This window comes from Chamaea fasciata, unplaced genomic scaffold (genome assembly GCF_029207755.1).
Source record: "Chamaea fasciata isolate MVZ Bird 193981 ecotype frontalis unplaced genomic scaffold, bChaFas1.0.hap1 SCAF_16, whole genome shotgun sequence".
Taxonomy (NCBI): Eukaryota; Metazoa; Chordata; class Aves; order Passeriformes; family Sylviidae; genus Chamaea; species Chamaea fasciata.
In genome coordinates, this window is record NW_027094101.1 from 9,040,851 (window position 1) to 9,052,910 (window position 12,060).

Below are 12,060 nucleotides of genomic sequence, written 5' to 3' on the forward strand. Positions count from 1 at the left end.
GGGTCACACAGGGTGACTTGTCCGGCGTGTCCTGGGCAGCCAGCACTGCCAGGGGACCCTGGTGCCACCAGCAGGACAGCCAGGAGCCAGAAACACTGATTTCCTTGTCACTAAGGTGACACAGAGCACAAAGGGCTGCTGTTCTCGTGGTCTAAAAGATTCCCTCCTCCTGTCACTCTCACAAGCACGGCTTTGTCCCAGAAAGTGTCCAGGTTTTTGGAGGGGGCTGTCTCATTCCCCTGAATTTTCAATAAAAAAAGGCTCCTGTTTCTTACCAAGCAGGATGAAACCAGAACAGGAGCAGATCCAATCCTCCCCCCACCCAAGCATTATCCCTCTTTATTGCATAAACACAACTAAAATACAAATTATCTTCACTCCTGTTCTCAACTAGTGGAAGCTCTGCCCTCCTGTGCCTCGCTGGGGGAGGAATTGCTTTGCAGGGATGTTTGGCAGGGTCAGGAGAACAGGGAAGGATGATGGAGCTTACCAAATCCTCATCAGCACCTGATCAACTGCAAATCCCTCTTTGCTGGGGAATGCCTGGCAGTGGAAGAAGGAGCCAGAGTGATTTGGGAAGGGCTGATAAAATTGCAGTGTGGAGGAGGCTCTGACTGCACTCGCTCCGGATTGTGACAACACCTCTCACTCCAAACTCCAGCCGAGCGTCTCCCAGCTGGAGGAGATGGATTGGAACTCATTTCACTGCTTTCAAACAGCTCCTCACAAGGAGTTTAGAGGTCCCCAAAGACGTCTCTACCCGTGTCGTATTTCGGTTTTTTCGTATTATTAAGCCAGACCTTGTGCATTCCCCAAACTGTGATTTATCAGCTCGTACCGGAGAGGTCTCAGGGTCCGCAGGAGCCTCAGCACACGAAGGACCCCCAGGATTTTGGCTCCTCCCGCTGATGCCATGGACACAATGATGTCAATGATGGACACAAAGACCAGCACTCCATCCAGGACGTTCCAGCTGCTCTGCAGGTACGTGTTCTCCCCGGAGAAAAAGCCAAGAGCCACCACCTGCAGCCAGGAGGAGAAGGGAGACGTTGGAATCTTCACCCAGATCGTAACCCCTGCGTGGTCTGGTCTTTGCCAGGGTCCGCTCTGGGCCGTGGGGTGAAGCTCTAATTTACCTTAACCATCATTTCAACCACGAAGATGGCAGTGAAGATGTAATTAGAGACGCTTAGGAATATCCTTTCCTGGAAAACACAGAACAGCAAAGAGAGACAGGTCAGAAACCCAACATTTCTCCTGCAGGGTCTGGTCCTGAGGAGATGAAAACCTGGATGGGGGATGGAGGAAGGAAATGGCTCTCACCGTGCTCAGGGGGTCGATGTCTGGTCTCTCCAGAGCTATGGTGATGCAGTTGAGGAAGATAAAGACCAGCACCACGTGGTCAAACATTTTGTGGGCAATGACCTTCTGGCACGTCACTCGGAACCTGGGGAAAGGTGGGAAAAAGAACAGATCCTTTGGAAGTTGGGGTCAGGAACGGGCTCCTCCCCAGAACCCTTCTGCTGGTGCGCCCAGGTGGTGAGGCAACATCTCCCCAGGCTTCAGCCATGATTATCATTAATTATTAATTATTACTAACGCTGGCCAAGCCACTGACAGCAACGGGGCGAACCACGCAGTCCTGCCCGTGCCGAACCGAAAGCTTGACCTCAAAATCAAGAAACTGGATTCCTGAAACTCCGAAGGATTTTTCCCAAGGAAGGGGGAATCCTGCTAGGAATGCAATATTCCATTACCTCAGATGCCTGCAGGGCTGGAATTCCACGGGAATTTCTTACCTGTTCTGTGGGGAAAACAGGTAGAGGGACCAGTCCTCGTGAGTCTTGCACCACTGGGGTTTGTAGGGCTCCAGGGCTTTGCGGATCCGGTAGCAATAACTCTGGGTAGAAAAGAAGGAACACCTTTTCTTCCTCTTTTATTTCCCTGCCTCTTCAACTTTCACGGTGTTTTTGTGGAAGGAGGGGGCAGTAAATGGCTTTTCAGCGTGCCTGTGGGCAATCGCAGCTTTGGGGACAGAGCTGTGGTGGCCGTTGTCACATTTGTTCAAGAAAATAAGGAGGAAGGGGGTAGGAAAAGGGAAGAGATGGACAGGACAGAGGAAGATTTCTGGGAGGGTGTCATTTTGAGATGAAGAGTTGTGCCGAACCCAAAAAGGCCTCAAGTGACCAAAAATTCAAGTGGAATACATTTCTTTTTAGGTTTTCATGCTTTCATGACACCAAAACAGCTCCTGTGAGCAAAGCCATTCACCTGTTGTGTCTGCAGCTCATTTTTGGAGGCATCCTGGGCCAGGGGGAACAATCCCAATCGGCCCAAAAATGAGGCAATTTTGGAAAAAAAGGAAGTTTTACCTCACGGGATGCCACTGCAACATCACAGCCCAAAAAAATCTCTTCAAAAAGGGATCTTTCAGGAAGGAAAGGCCGTTCCCGACCCCAGCCTTGAGGCCATAACATTTCCATGTTGGACTTTCATCCATCCTTTTAGGGATGGAAAAAGCCGCTTAAGACATGAGCCCCTACCCCCAGCCTTGAGGAGATAGCACATTTCCACACCGAATTCTCATCCATCCTTTTAGGGAATGCGAAAAGCCACTTTAAACACGACCCCTCTCCCGCCATCTCCCTCAGCACTCACATCCTCCACGTCATCCTCGTAGTCCAGCCCGTCCTCCTTGTGGCCGTCCACCCTGAGGAAGAACTCGGCGGGGCCGTGGCCCATCTTGCCGTTGCAGTCGTGGAACTCGGGGGGCAGCAGCCCCAGCTGCCTCACCGAGGGCACCCTCAGCAGCTCGGGCAGCTCCTGGGAGCCGCGGTAATCCAGGGATTCCGCCCGCCGGGGCAGCGAGGGCCGGCTGAGCGTGCTGGATTTGGCGTCGTCCGAGTCGTCGTCCGTGCTGCCTTTCCCCTCCCCGGAGAGCAGCGATTCCCGTTCTCCCGACTGGTTCTTCTTCTTGAGGCTGGGAGCCCGGCCCAGGCTGTTCCAGCTGGAGCGGCGGCTGCCCCACGTGCTGCCCGTGCCCCAGTTGGCGCAGGGGGAGCTGCGGAGGCTGGACTGGGAGAGAAGGAAGGAATTGGGAGGGGGTTTGTTTGCAGGAGGAAGCCGAAGGTGTCTTGCCCAGAGTGGTGGAAGTCACGACCTCCTCCTGTGGAATCCCTTGAACCCCTCAGAGGAATTCCCTGGAGAGATCTGCCGTGGGGTTTTCCACTCAGGCTGGAGGAGATTTCCAGTCATGGCCTCCTGTGGAATCCCTCGAACCTCTCAGGGGAATTCCCTGGAAGGATCTGCCATAGAGTTTTCCACCCAGGCTGGAGGAGAAGACTTCCCCCGTGGTGCCTTGCAACACTGTGTGATCTAGCCCAGTTTTGCTCTCCCCGTATGTCCCTAATTCTCGTGGTTTCTTCTTTCCCCACTTCCCCATCGGTTGTGGTATGGCCGCGCCATGTCCTCTATAGGTCACTGCCCTTTGCCCTGCCCTTCCTACCGCCCCTGTGCCCTCAGACCGTTGGTTCCTGACCCCACACTTAACCCTGTGCACAGCACATGGCCGGGTCTTTTGTCCCTGATTCCCTTCAGAGTGCTGGAATAAACCTACACTGGAATTTGTCATACCAAAGGCCCTTCTTGCCTCTCTTTGCTGAGCTGGCCATGGCGTGTGTAATGTGTGGACCTGAATCCTCCCCAAGTGGTTTTTCCACAGGAGATGGTTATTGGGAAATTGTAGCAGCTCCACCATCTAAAATCACACTGCTACAGCCTCCCATTCCCGCTTTTCACCCCAATTCCAGCCTGGAGATGGGAGCACCCGGCCAAGGCCACACTGGAGGTGGTCCTGGGCCACAGCTGGAGCACAGCCACCAGTCCTCTGTCCTGGGCAACACCAACTCTCCATAAAAAATGACCCCAAAGACACCAATAAGTGGCATTTTGCTGAACCGGCACGTTCTCTGCTCACGTTCAGGTGGTTTCAGCTCACACCTTCCCTGCCTTCCAAAGGGAACCTGAGTCACCCAAGTGTGCCTCGTGGGAATTGTGCCCCTATTTTTGGCTTTCCTTCCGTTTGCTGCGTGAGGGAGCGGAGTGAACGTTTCTCCTCCACAAATTCCAGTGCGTATCTGTGCACTTGGGCGGGTACCAGGCAACTCCCGGGAGGGGAGAGCTGAAGGTCAGTGCAGAAAAGCCAGGAGGAAAACTCCCTTTACCTTCCATGGCTTCCTCCCAGCACAAACCAAGGCAAACTGCCTTCCTCCTCCTCCTCCTCCTCCTCCTCAGTGCACTCCCCTGCCTGCTCCATCTGCCTCTGGCTGGTGGCACTGCCACCGGGAGAGGACTGGAAGGATGAACATCCCTCTGCAGCAGCTCGCAATCCCGTGAAAGCCCAAGGCAAACAGCAGTCAGCTCTGTTTTCCTTTCAAAGGCAGCAGGTTGACTAAGCAGCTTAGCCAGGGGGGCGGTGGCCGTGCCTGGGCGTGAGGTGCCTTCACGGTCTGCTGCCTTGATCTGAACATGATCCCGCAGCTACGGAGCGGGACGGATGAGCAGCAGCAGGAAAATCCACTCTGCCCGCTGCCTGTGCCGCTCTGTGTGCACAGGGCTGCCCTCCTGCAGCAGGCACAGCTGCCAGAGCAGCAGCTCCTGGTGCAATCCTGGCGTCAGGGGAATGTCACCATCTCTAAAGGGGCCTTTGGGAGCTCAGCGCCTTCCAAAGGAATCGTGGAATTACAGAATGGCTTGGCTTGGGAGGGGAGCTTGAAGATCATCTCATCCCACCTCCTCATTCCAAACCCCCTCATCCCTTGTTCCCTCAATTTCCCCTCCAGCAGGGCTCAAGGGAACAACCTTTCCCACAACCAGAGCTCAAGGGAAAATGTTTCACCCCCGACACAATGTAAATTTAAGACACAACCCTAAAACACCAGGGGGGAAGCAGGTCTCGTCCTCACAGGGACACCTGGCAGCTTCTCCCGGACATCCCGAATGGCTGGTGTGCTTGGAAAAGGTTCCTGCTCCTCCTCTGAGGGTAGCTGGGCTCGTTAAGGTTATGTGGATTGGTTATCTCCAGGTAAGGTTATGGCTCTCCAGGGAGATGGTTTGGCAAGGGCTTCCAGTGAGGTGCCAGGCAGGAAAACGCTGGATCCCGGCACATCCCTGTTTCCCCTTTCCATGGACACACTGTCCTTGGCTGCCCTGTTGCCACTGCAGCCCCAACCCTGTTCTCCTCCTGCCTTTCTGCACATTCCCCACCTCCACCACCCTCCCTTTCATTCTCCAGCAGCGTCTGCCACAAACGTCTCACATCAACCTAAGCTGAGCACAAAGCTCTCACGTCACCCTAAGCTGAGCTCAGCTGGTGCTGACAACACCCAACTTGTGGGGTCAACCCCTGCAAGGGCCATCCCCTGTCGCCCTGATTCTTTAGCCTTCTGATGATGTTTACATAGTTCTAGTGGGGTCTCTCACGGTGTAACATAAACCAGTCTGTGATGGACCGGTGAACTGACCACTGTGGTCAGAGAGGTGTTCCTCTTGTCCTCCAATCCTTGATCAAACTCCAAATCCTGTTTAAACCCCAAATCACAATAAACTTCCTCTTTCCTCTGCTCACCTCTCAACCTGGGTGAGTGTGGTTCTTTCGTGTCCCTACCGGCGACAATCCCCTCCATTCCCTGTGGGTCCCTTCCACCCCAGAACATCCCCACCACCACCCAGAAACCAAAACCACCCCGTGCCCCGTGTCACTCGAGGGGGATTTGAACCTACCAAGGACTTCTGGTCGTAGCCCGCGGGCTCCAGCGAGGCGTTGCTGCCTCTCCTCGAGTCCCCCAGGGCGTGCAGGGAGTCCAGGTGCGGGGAGCACTTTGGGGTGGGCATGGGGGTGGCGGCCGTGCGCATGATGATGGGCGGGGGCATGGCCCCCCTGCCCTCCAGGTGCCCGTTGGGGGTGACAGCCAGCGAGTACATCTTCATCTCTGCGGGGAAAGGGGGCACAGGACACCGCGTGAGGGGACGCTGCTCCCGGGGACCTGCTGCAGGAGCTCTGCCAGGAGGAGCTGGGGGCTGTAAGATCCCCCACCACGGCGTTGAAAGGGGGAATGCTGCCAGCTCTTGAGGGGGTTTGGGAACTCAGTGCCCTCCAAAGGGATTGTGGAATTATGGAATGCCTTGGCTTGGAAGGGACCTTGAAGGTCATCGCATCCCATCTCTCATCCCATCTAATCCCATCTCATTCCCATCTCTCATCCCATCTCTCATACACGTCCCTCCTGCCCCCGAGTGTGTCACACACCAAGAGCTCTGCCTGGAACTGCTGAAACCTTTTGGCTGTTGAGTCACCAGCTGGCCCCTGGCCACAGTCACTCCTGGACTCGGACTGACAGCATGTCTGGCCCTGGTTTCCAGCTCTGTGTCACCTGAGCAGAGGTGACAATGTTTATTTCCCCCAGAAATCTCTCCTTATTTGAGGCTGGTGCAGGTTTGGTCCTCTGGGCCCCTTCCCAAGCATTTGCAAGGGACATTTGATCACTTGGTGTTGGGGATTTGCTGCTTCATCTCCAGCCTGAGCAGCTCCATCACCTCCCTGTGACCCAGCTCTGCCTCAGCTTCCCCAACAAATTCTGAATTCCACCTGCTCCCCACAACCAGCACATCCTTGGCTGAAACAAATCCTGGTTTGGGAGCACTTGGAGGGATCCTGGCAGAGCCCAGGCTGGGAATCGAGGGAAGCAGGAACTGCAGTGGCTCCTGTTTGCCATCAGTCACTGTTAGAGTGTGTGATCCCTTCTTGTCACCCCTCTGGCTGCCAAGGGAAGGCTGTCACCTCCAATTCTGTGTTTTTAGTGCACCAGAGCAGTGTGGGCCTTTCCCCCAAACCCACTGCCAGACCCTCCTGGAGCACAAATGAGCAGCGGCATTTTCCCATCCATCAAAGCTCACCCAAAACACATTTTGTGTGGGAAACCAGAAGGAACAGATGAGAACATGATTGATTGGAAAAGCTGCCGAGAAGTGGGGTGAGAACATCGCTGTCGGCAAAGCACTCTGTGCTAATGGTGCAGGAGGGAGGAGGAGACACGGCTACAAAATCTTGGGGATGTTTAAATTAAGAAGAAAACATCTGCCTAAAGGAAATATCAGTGCTCATTTAGCGTCCCCTACACTTTGCAGAGCTGCTCTGGTGACTTTGCAGTCGGGTTAATTGCCAAATAAACCGGATTCTTCCATTGTGGAAGCGGAGCTGGAGCTCCCAGGTTTTCCCAGGGAAATGCAGACACAAAACCCCCCACCTGTTGCTCTGAGGTCTTTCAGCTTCTCAAACTCGTCCTCGAAGTTGGCAGATGTCTTGTCCTCATCTGTGTCAGACCTGTTGGCATCTCCCTGCAGAGAGGAGCAGGAGGGTAATTAATGAACCAAATTCATTAGGATTCCTCAGCAGCTCAGAGCTCCCTCCGCTCCCCGTGGGTGGCTTTGCCAAATTCCCTCTGGGGCCACCCTGGGAATGATCTCAGGCAAGTCCCTCTCCCTTGTTTTCACACATGGGGACAGAAAGACCCGTGCTGTGCTTGTCACCACGTCTCTGTGCTTCCTACACTGCTCCAGGAACAGCAAATCCCAGGGGAAAACATCCCAGAGCAGCCGGAATTGCAGGAATGACTGAAAAACCTGGCATGGTGGGGCTCCTTGTTTGCCCTCTCCCTGATCCCAGCTGAAAGCACTCAGGGTTTGCTGTCAGACGATGTCAGAGTGTTTTAATCCTGTGTTTGACAGCACCTTAAAATTGACTTAGATCTGATTTGCTCTCTCGGTGCTGGCTGGGAAGAGATTTGGGAAATCTCTTTGGCAACCTGAGGCGGAGGGAGCGAGGCCAGTTTGCCTGGCAGCCCTGCAGCCCCTCAGGGCAGGGAACGGCCACCCCCACCCTGCCTTTCCTCCTGGAAGTCCAGCTCCTTTTCCCTTTTGTGCATTTCTGCTGCCGGGAACCACCAGCCTTGGGACCGTGGATCCATCCTCAGGCTCTCCTTGCTGGGGGAGGGATTCCAGCAGAACGTCAGCAGGATTCCTCAGGGCTGCAGGAATCTGTGCCAGCTGATGGCACACGGCTGGATTAAGGAGCTGATCCCAGGAAAAGGAGCACAGCTCCTTGCCTGGTGCCTGAACAACTCCCCACGGCTCCCGGAGACGCGGTGCTGAAGTGGCAACGAGCTTCATTTCGCCCGTGATTTATTGCCAGCCGGGATGACTGAGAGGCTCCAGCTCCCCGATCCATCTTTGTTTCAGGGCAGGAGCGCCAGCGAAGAGGCGATGAAAGATCTGCACAATTTGGGAAGGTCTGCCTGCTCTCCCGGAGCAGCTCTGCGGGAGATTTCAAAGTGACACGGGAACGGTGTAAGCACAAATAGGCAATTACGGCCCCGTTTGAAGCCTGGCTACTCGTACTGAGCACAAATGTACTAAAAATGGGTTTGTGGCCGTTTCAGTCTGTTCTCTTCCAGCAAAACTCCTGGCAAACTTGTCCCAGAGGCAGATGAGGAGCTGGGATCAGGCTGAGAGCGTGTGCTGTGGCTCACAGGACAATTTTTAGCGTCCTTGCTGAAGCCCTGCTGATGGCTCTGAGCTGAGAGCAGCTCTCAGCTGCACAGATCTCCCACGAGTCCCTCTCCAGATAAAGAAAAGAGACACCTGAGCAAATGGAGAAATTCTCCTCAGTGACCGCTCAGAACCACCCCCTGGCAGAGGGCAAAGAGGTTAAAACAAGAATTCTGCCTCGTTCCCAGCACAGCAGCAGAACCAGGGATGACAAAAATCAAACCCAGCTGCACGGAGAATTTGTCTTTGGTTTGCAGCCTGGTTTGGTGCAGGGTTCTCTGCCCGCAGCAGGGGGTTGGAACCAGAATTTTAAAGTCCCTTCTGACCCAAAGCATTCCAGGATTCCATCATTTCTCAGTGCAAGGCTTTGAGAAGAGCCCTGGCAGCTGAGAAGGGTTTTGTGTAACACCTCTCCCTGAGACAAGTGACAAGCCCACGGGTCTGATGTCAGGATTGATAATAAATGGGAGTGGAGAGCAAAATGTGCCCTGCAAATGCCATGGCTGTGGCTGCTGGCCTTTGGGGTGAATAATCCAGAAAAGCTGAGCTCACACACACTTAAACGGTGGTCTGTGAGAGCTCTGAAAGGAGCCATTAGGGCCGAGCAGGGAAACCACAACTGCCTGTCTGCAGGAGCAATCAGGCACTCAGAGAGCTCTGCCCGGCCCTGCCATCACATCAGCGCCGGGTTCAGCCTCCCAGAGGGCAGGGGAAGAATGGGAGCTGTTCCCTGCAAAGATCCCTGCAAAGATCCCTGCAAATATCCCCGTAAAGATCCCTGAAAAAATCCCTACAAAGATCCCTGCAAAGATCCCTGCAAAGATCCCTGCAAAGATCCCTGCAAAGATCCCTGAAAAAATCCCTGTAAAGATCCCTGAAAAAATCCCTGCAAAAATCCCTGTAAAGATCCCTGCAAAGATCCCTGCAAAGATCCCTGCAAAGATCCCTGAAAAGATCCCTGCAAAGATCCCTGAAAGGATCCCTGCAAAGATCCCTGAAAGGATCCCTGCAAAGGTCCCTGTGGGCTGCCAGGCTGCTGAGCAGAGAAAACTTCCTTCCACCTTATAGCATCATCCTAAAGATCCGAGAATTTAATGTTGGCAGCCTGGAAAGAGCTTTTGGACAGCTGGGCTCCTGGCCTTGAGTATTCCAGAAGGGACGGGGTCCCAAGGGAAGGACAGGGCTCAGAGCCAGGTCTCATCCTGCCTGGTCCTGAGGGCCGGGACATGTGGAATCTCAGAATAAAGTCATGTACAGCCCGGCTTCATGAGGGGAAAGTCCTGCTTAGCAGCCCTGACTTCCTTTTGGGACACAAGGCAACCACCCCTTATCAAGGGAAGCCGGCTGATTTAATCTTTTTTGGATTTTATTTATTTATTCAAATATATTGAAAGCCTGAGTTCCACCACATAGAAACACAAACTGTGGGATGTGCGGGACATTTGGTGAGTAAAATTAATCTGAAATTATTTCTTCTAGGTCAAAGTCCTGGCCCCCCAGTTCCCATTCCACATCCAGTGGGCTTTAACTGCAAAGATTGATCCAGAAGAGCTTCATGTGCCCAGCCCAGATCATTTGCACCCCTTAAATTTAAATTTAGGGCTGCAAAGACTGATCCAGAAGAGCTCCGGGTGCCCTCCCTTAAATTTAAATTTCAGGCTGCAGAGACTGATCCTGAAGAGCTTCAAGTGCCCAGCCCAGCTCATCTGCACCCCTTCAATTTAAATTTAGGGCTGACTGCAGGGGCAGATGTTTTCCCTGAGGTGGGTTATCCCCACACAGAGTGTGTCAGCTCTGTCCCCCTCCCTCGGGCTGGGATCTCTCACCTCTGCCTGGAATCCCTCCACCAGGATGGCCACCAGGAGGTTGAAGAGCACGTAATTGCCGAAGGTCATCAGGGCCACGAAGTAGAGGGCGGCCCAGGAGGAGGTGGAGGCCATCCCGTTGTACAGCACCACGTTCCAGTCCTCCTGAGTCAGGATCTGCGGGGAAAGGGAAAGGGAAGAGCCTCAGCTCCTCTGAGCACAGCAGCTGCACTGGAGCCCTGCCACCTTCCATTCCTGCTGGAATTCTGGAAAATGAGAATTTGGGGTTCTAGAATATATATATGTGGGTCAAGATGGAGGATTTCGGGTGTTGTCTTTGTCCTTCTTCTTCAACTTCTTCTTCCTTCTTCTTCATGGGTTTGGGTGTAATTCTGTAATTGGGTGAAAAAGGTCCTCATTGCGGGCCTTGGGTGGTCATTATTGGGTCAGAAATATAAATTTTTTATATATACATATAATTATAATATATATAATAGATATAATAATATATTATATATTTAATATAATAAAGGTGTTATCTCGTTATTGGGTAATTGGCACTCAAATAACCTTGGGAAGAGTTAGAAGCACTCAATTTTACCTCATTTCTCTAACTTGCTAATTAGAGCTCACGCCTCGTGAGACGGTAAATAGATAAGAAGTAGTAAACATCCAAGTCCGAACTCAAAATCTACATTTCCCATGTGAATTATTCATCCTGCCCTTGGCGAGGAGGAAAAGAAGCCAGAGCCATCACACCTTCCCTCTCCTCCTGACCTTCCCTGAGCCAAAGCACTCGGGAATTGCCTTTATTTGGCTCCTTGCGTGTGATTTCTGATCATGCCGTGGGGATTTGCCTTTGTTTAGATCTTTGCACCTCTGCTGGCCAAGCTTCCCCTCCCCGCAGGAAGGTCTGGCACTCCCCTGCCCGGAGAGGACAGGCTGGATCCACGACATCCCAGAGTGAAGGATTCACTGTCCTAATCCCATTGTTTGGAGGAGATGTTGCCTCCTTTGATAACCATCGGAAGATAACAGATCTGAGGCCACAGAGCTCTTCTCCTTTCAGGCTGCTCCTCAGAAGGCAGCTGGAGATGAAGGAAAGGGTGAAAGGACAGGATTTTTAATGAGATAAATGACATTGAGTGGCTCCAGAACCATGGGGAAGTTGTTTCCTTTAGGTAAAAACACTGGGAAAAAAAAATAAAATACCCATCACTGCAAAGCTTTGCCCTGAGGGATCTTCCTCAGGGATTTCCACTCTCCAGCTTCAAAAATCCCAGAGGTTTTAGAAAAATGGATGACAGGCTCTTGTTCCACATTAATTCCTGCCAGGAAAAAACGGCCTCAAAGCCCCTAAACCAAGGTGGCTTTGGGGACGGGAGTGCTGCACTGAGTCATGCTGCTCAATAACCTTCCTGGGACACGGGCCTGAGCCTCTGTGCTCCGTGCCAGCTGCATTTCCCGAGGGGCTGCGAGGAGAAATGCAGCAATCCCCGTGTTGGGAAGGGAGAAAAGGGAAGCTCTGAGGCTGGGGCTGATTTGTCCTCGTTCCTTTGTGAGAATTTACATCCACAGTGAAGGCTCTGGGCTGGTTTCCACCTCGAGTGGTGCCACTCTGCCTTCAGAAACTTCGTTTACAACTTGTTGC

General features: G+C 53.1%; 1 protein-coding gene across 1 annotated transcript in view; it reads right to left on the reverse strand.

Annotated features, from left to right (window-relative positions):
• Window positions 1–12,060, reverse strand: part of CACNA1H (calcium voltage-gated channel subunit alpha1 H) — a 112,498-nt gene that overhangs the window by 36,135 nt on the left and 64,303 nt on the right. Inside the window, exons 12-19 of the mRNA XM_066198495.1 lie at window positions 10,431–10,586; window positions 7,305–7,395; window positions 5,782–5,990; window positions 2,659–3,075; window positions 1,800–1,900; window positions 1,324–1,447; window positions 1,137–1,205; window positions 839–1,023 (exon numbers count right to left, since the gene is read on the reverse strand). Of these exons, the coding sequence (XP_066054592.1) occupies window positions 839–1,023; window positions 1,137–1,205; window positions 1,324–1,447; window positions 1,800–1,900; window positions 2,659–3,075; window positions 5,782–5,990; window positions 7,305–7,395; window positions 10,431–10,586 (1,352 nt within the window). The remainder of the gene's footprint in view (window positions 1–838; window positions 1,024–1,136; window positions 1,206–1,323; window positions 1,448–1,799; window positions 1,901–2,658; window positions 3,076–5,781; window positions 5,991–7,304; window positions 7,396–10,430; window positions 10,587–12,060) is intronic.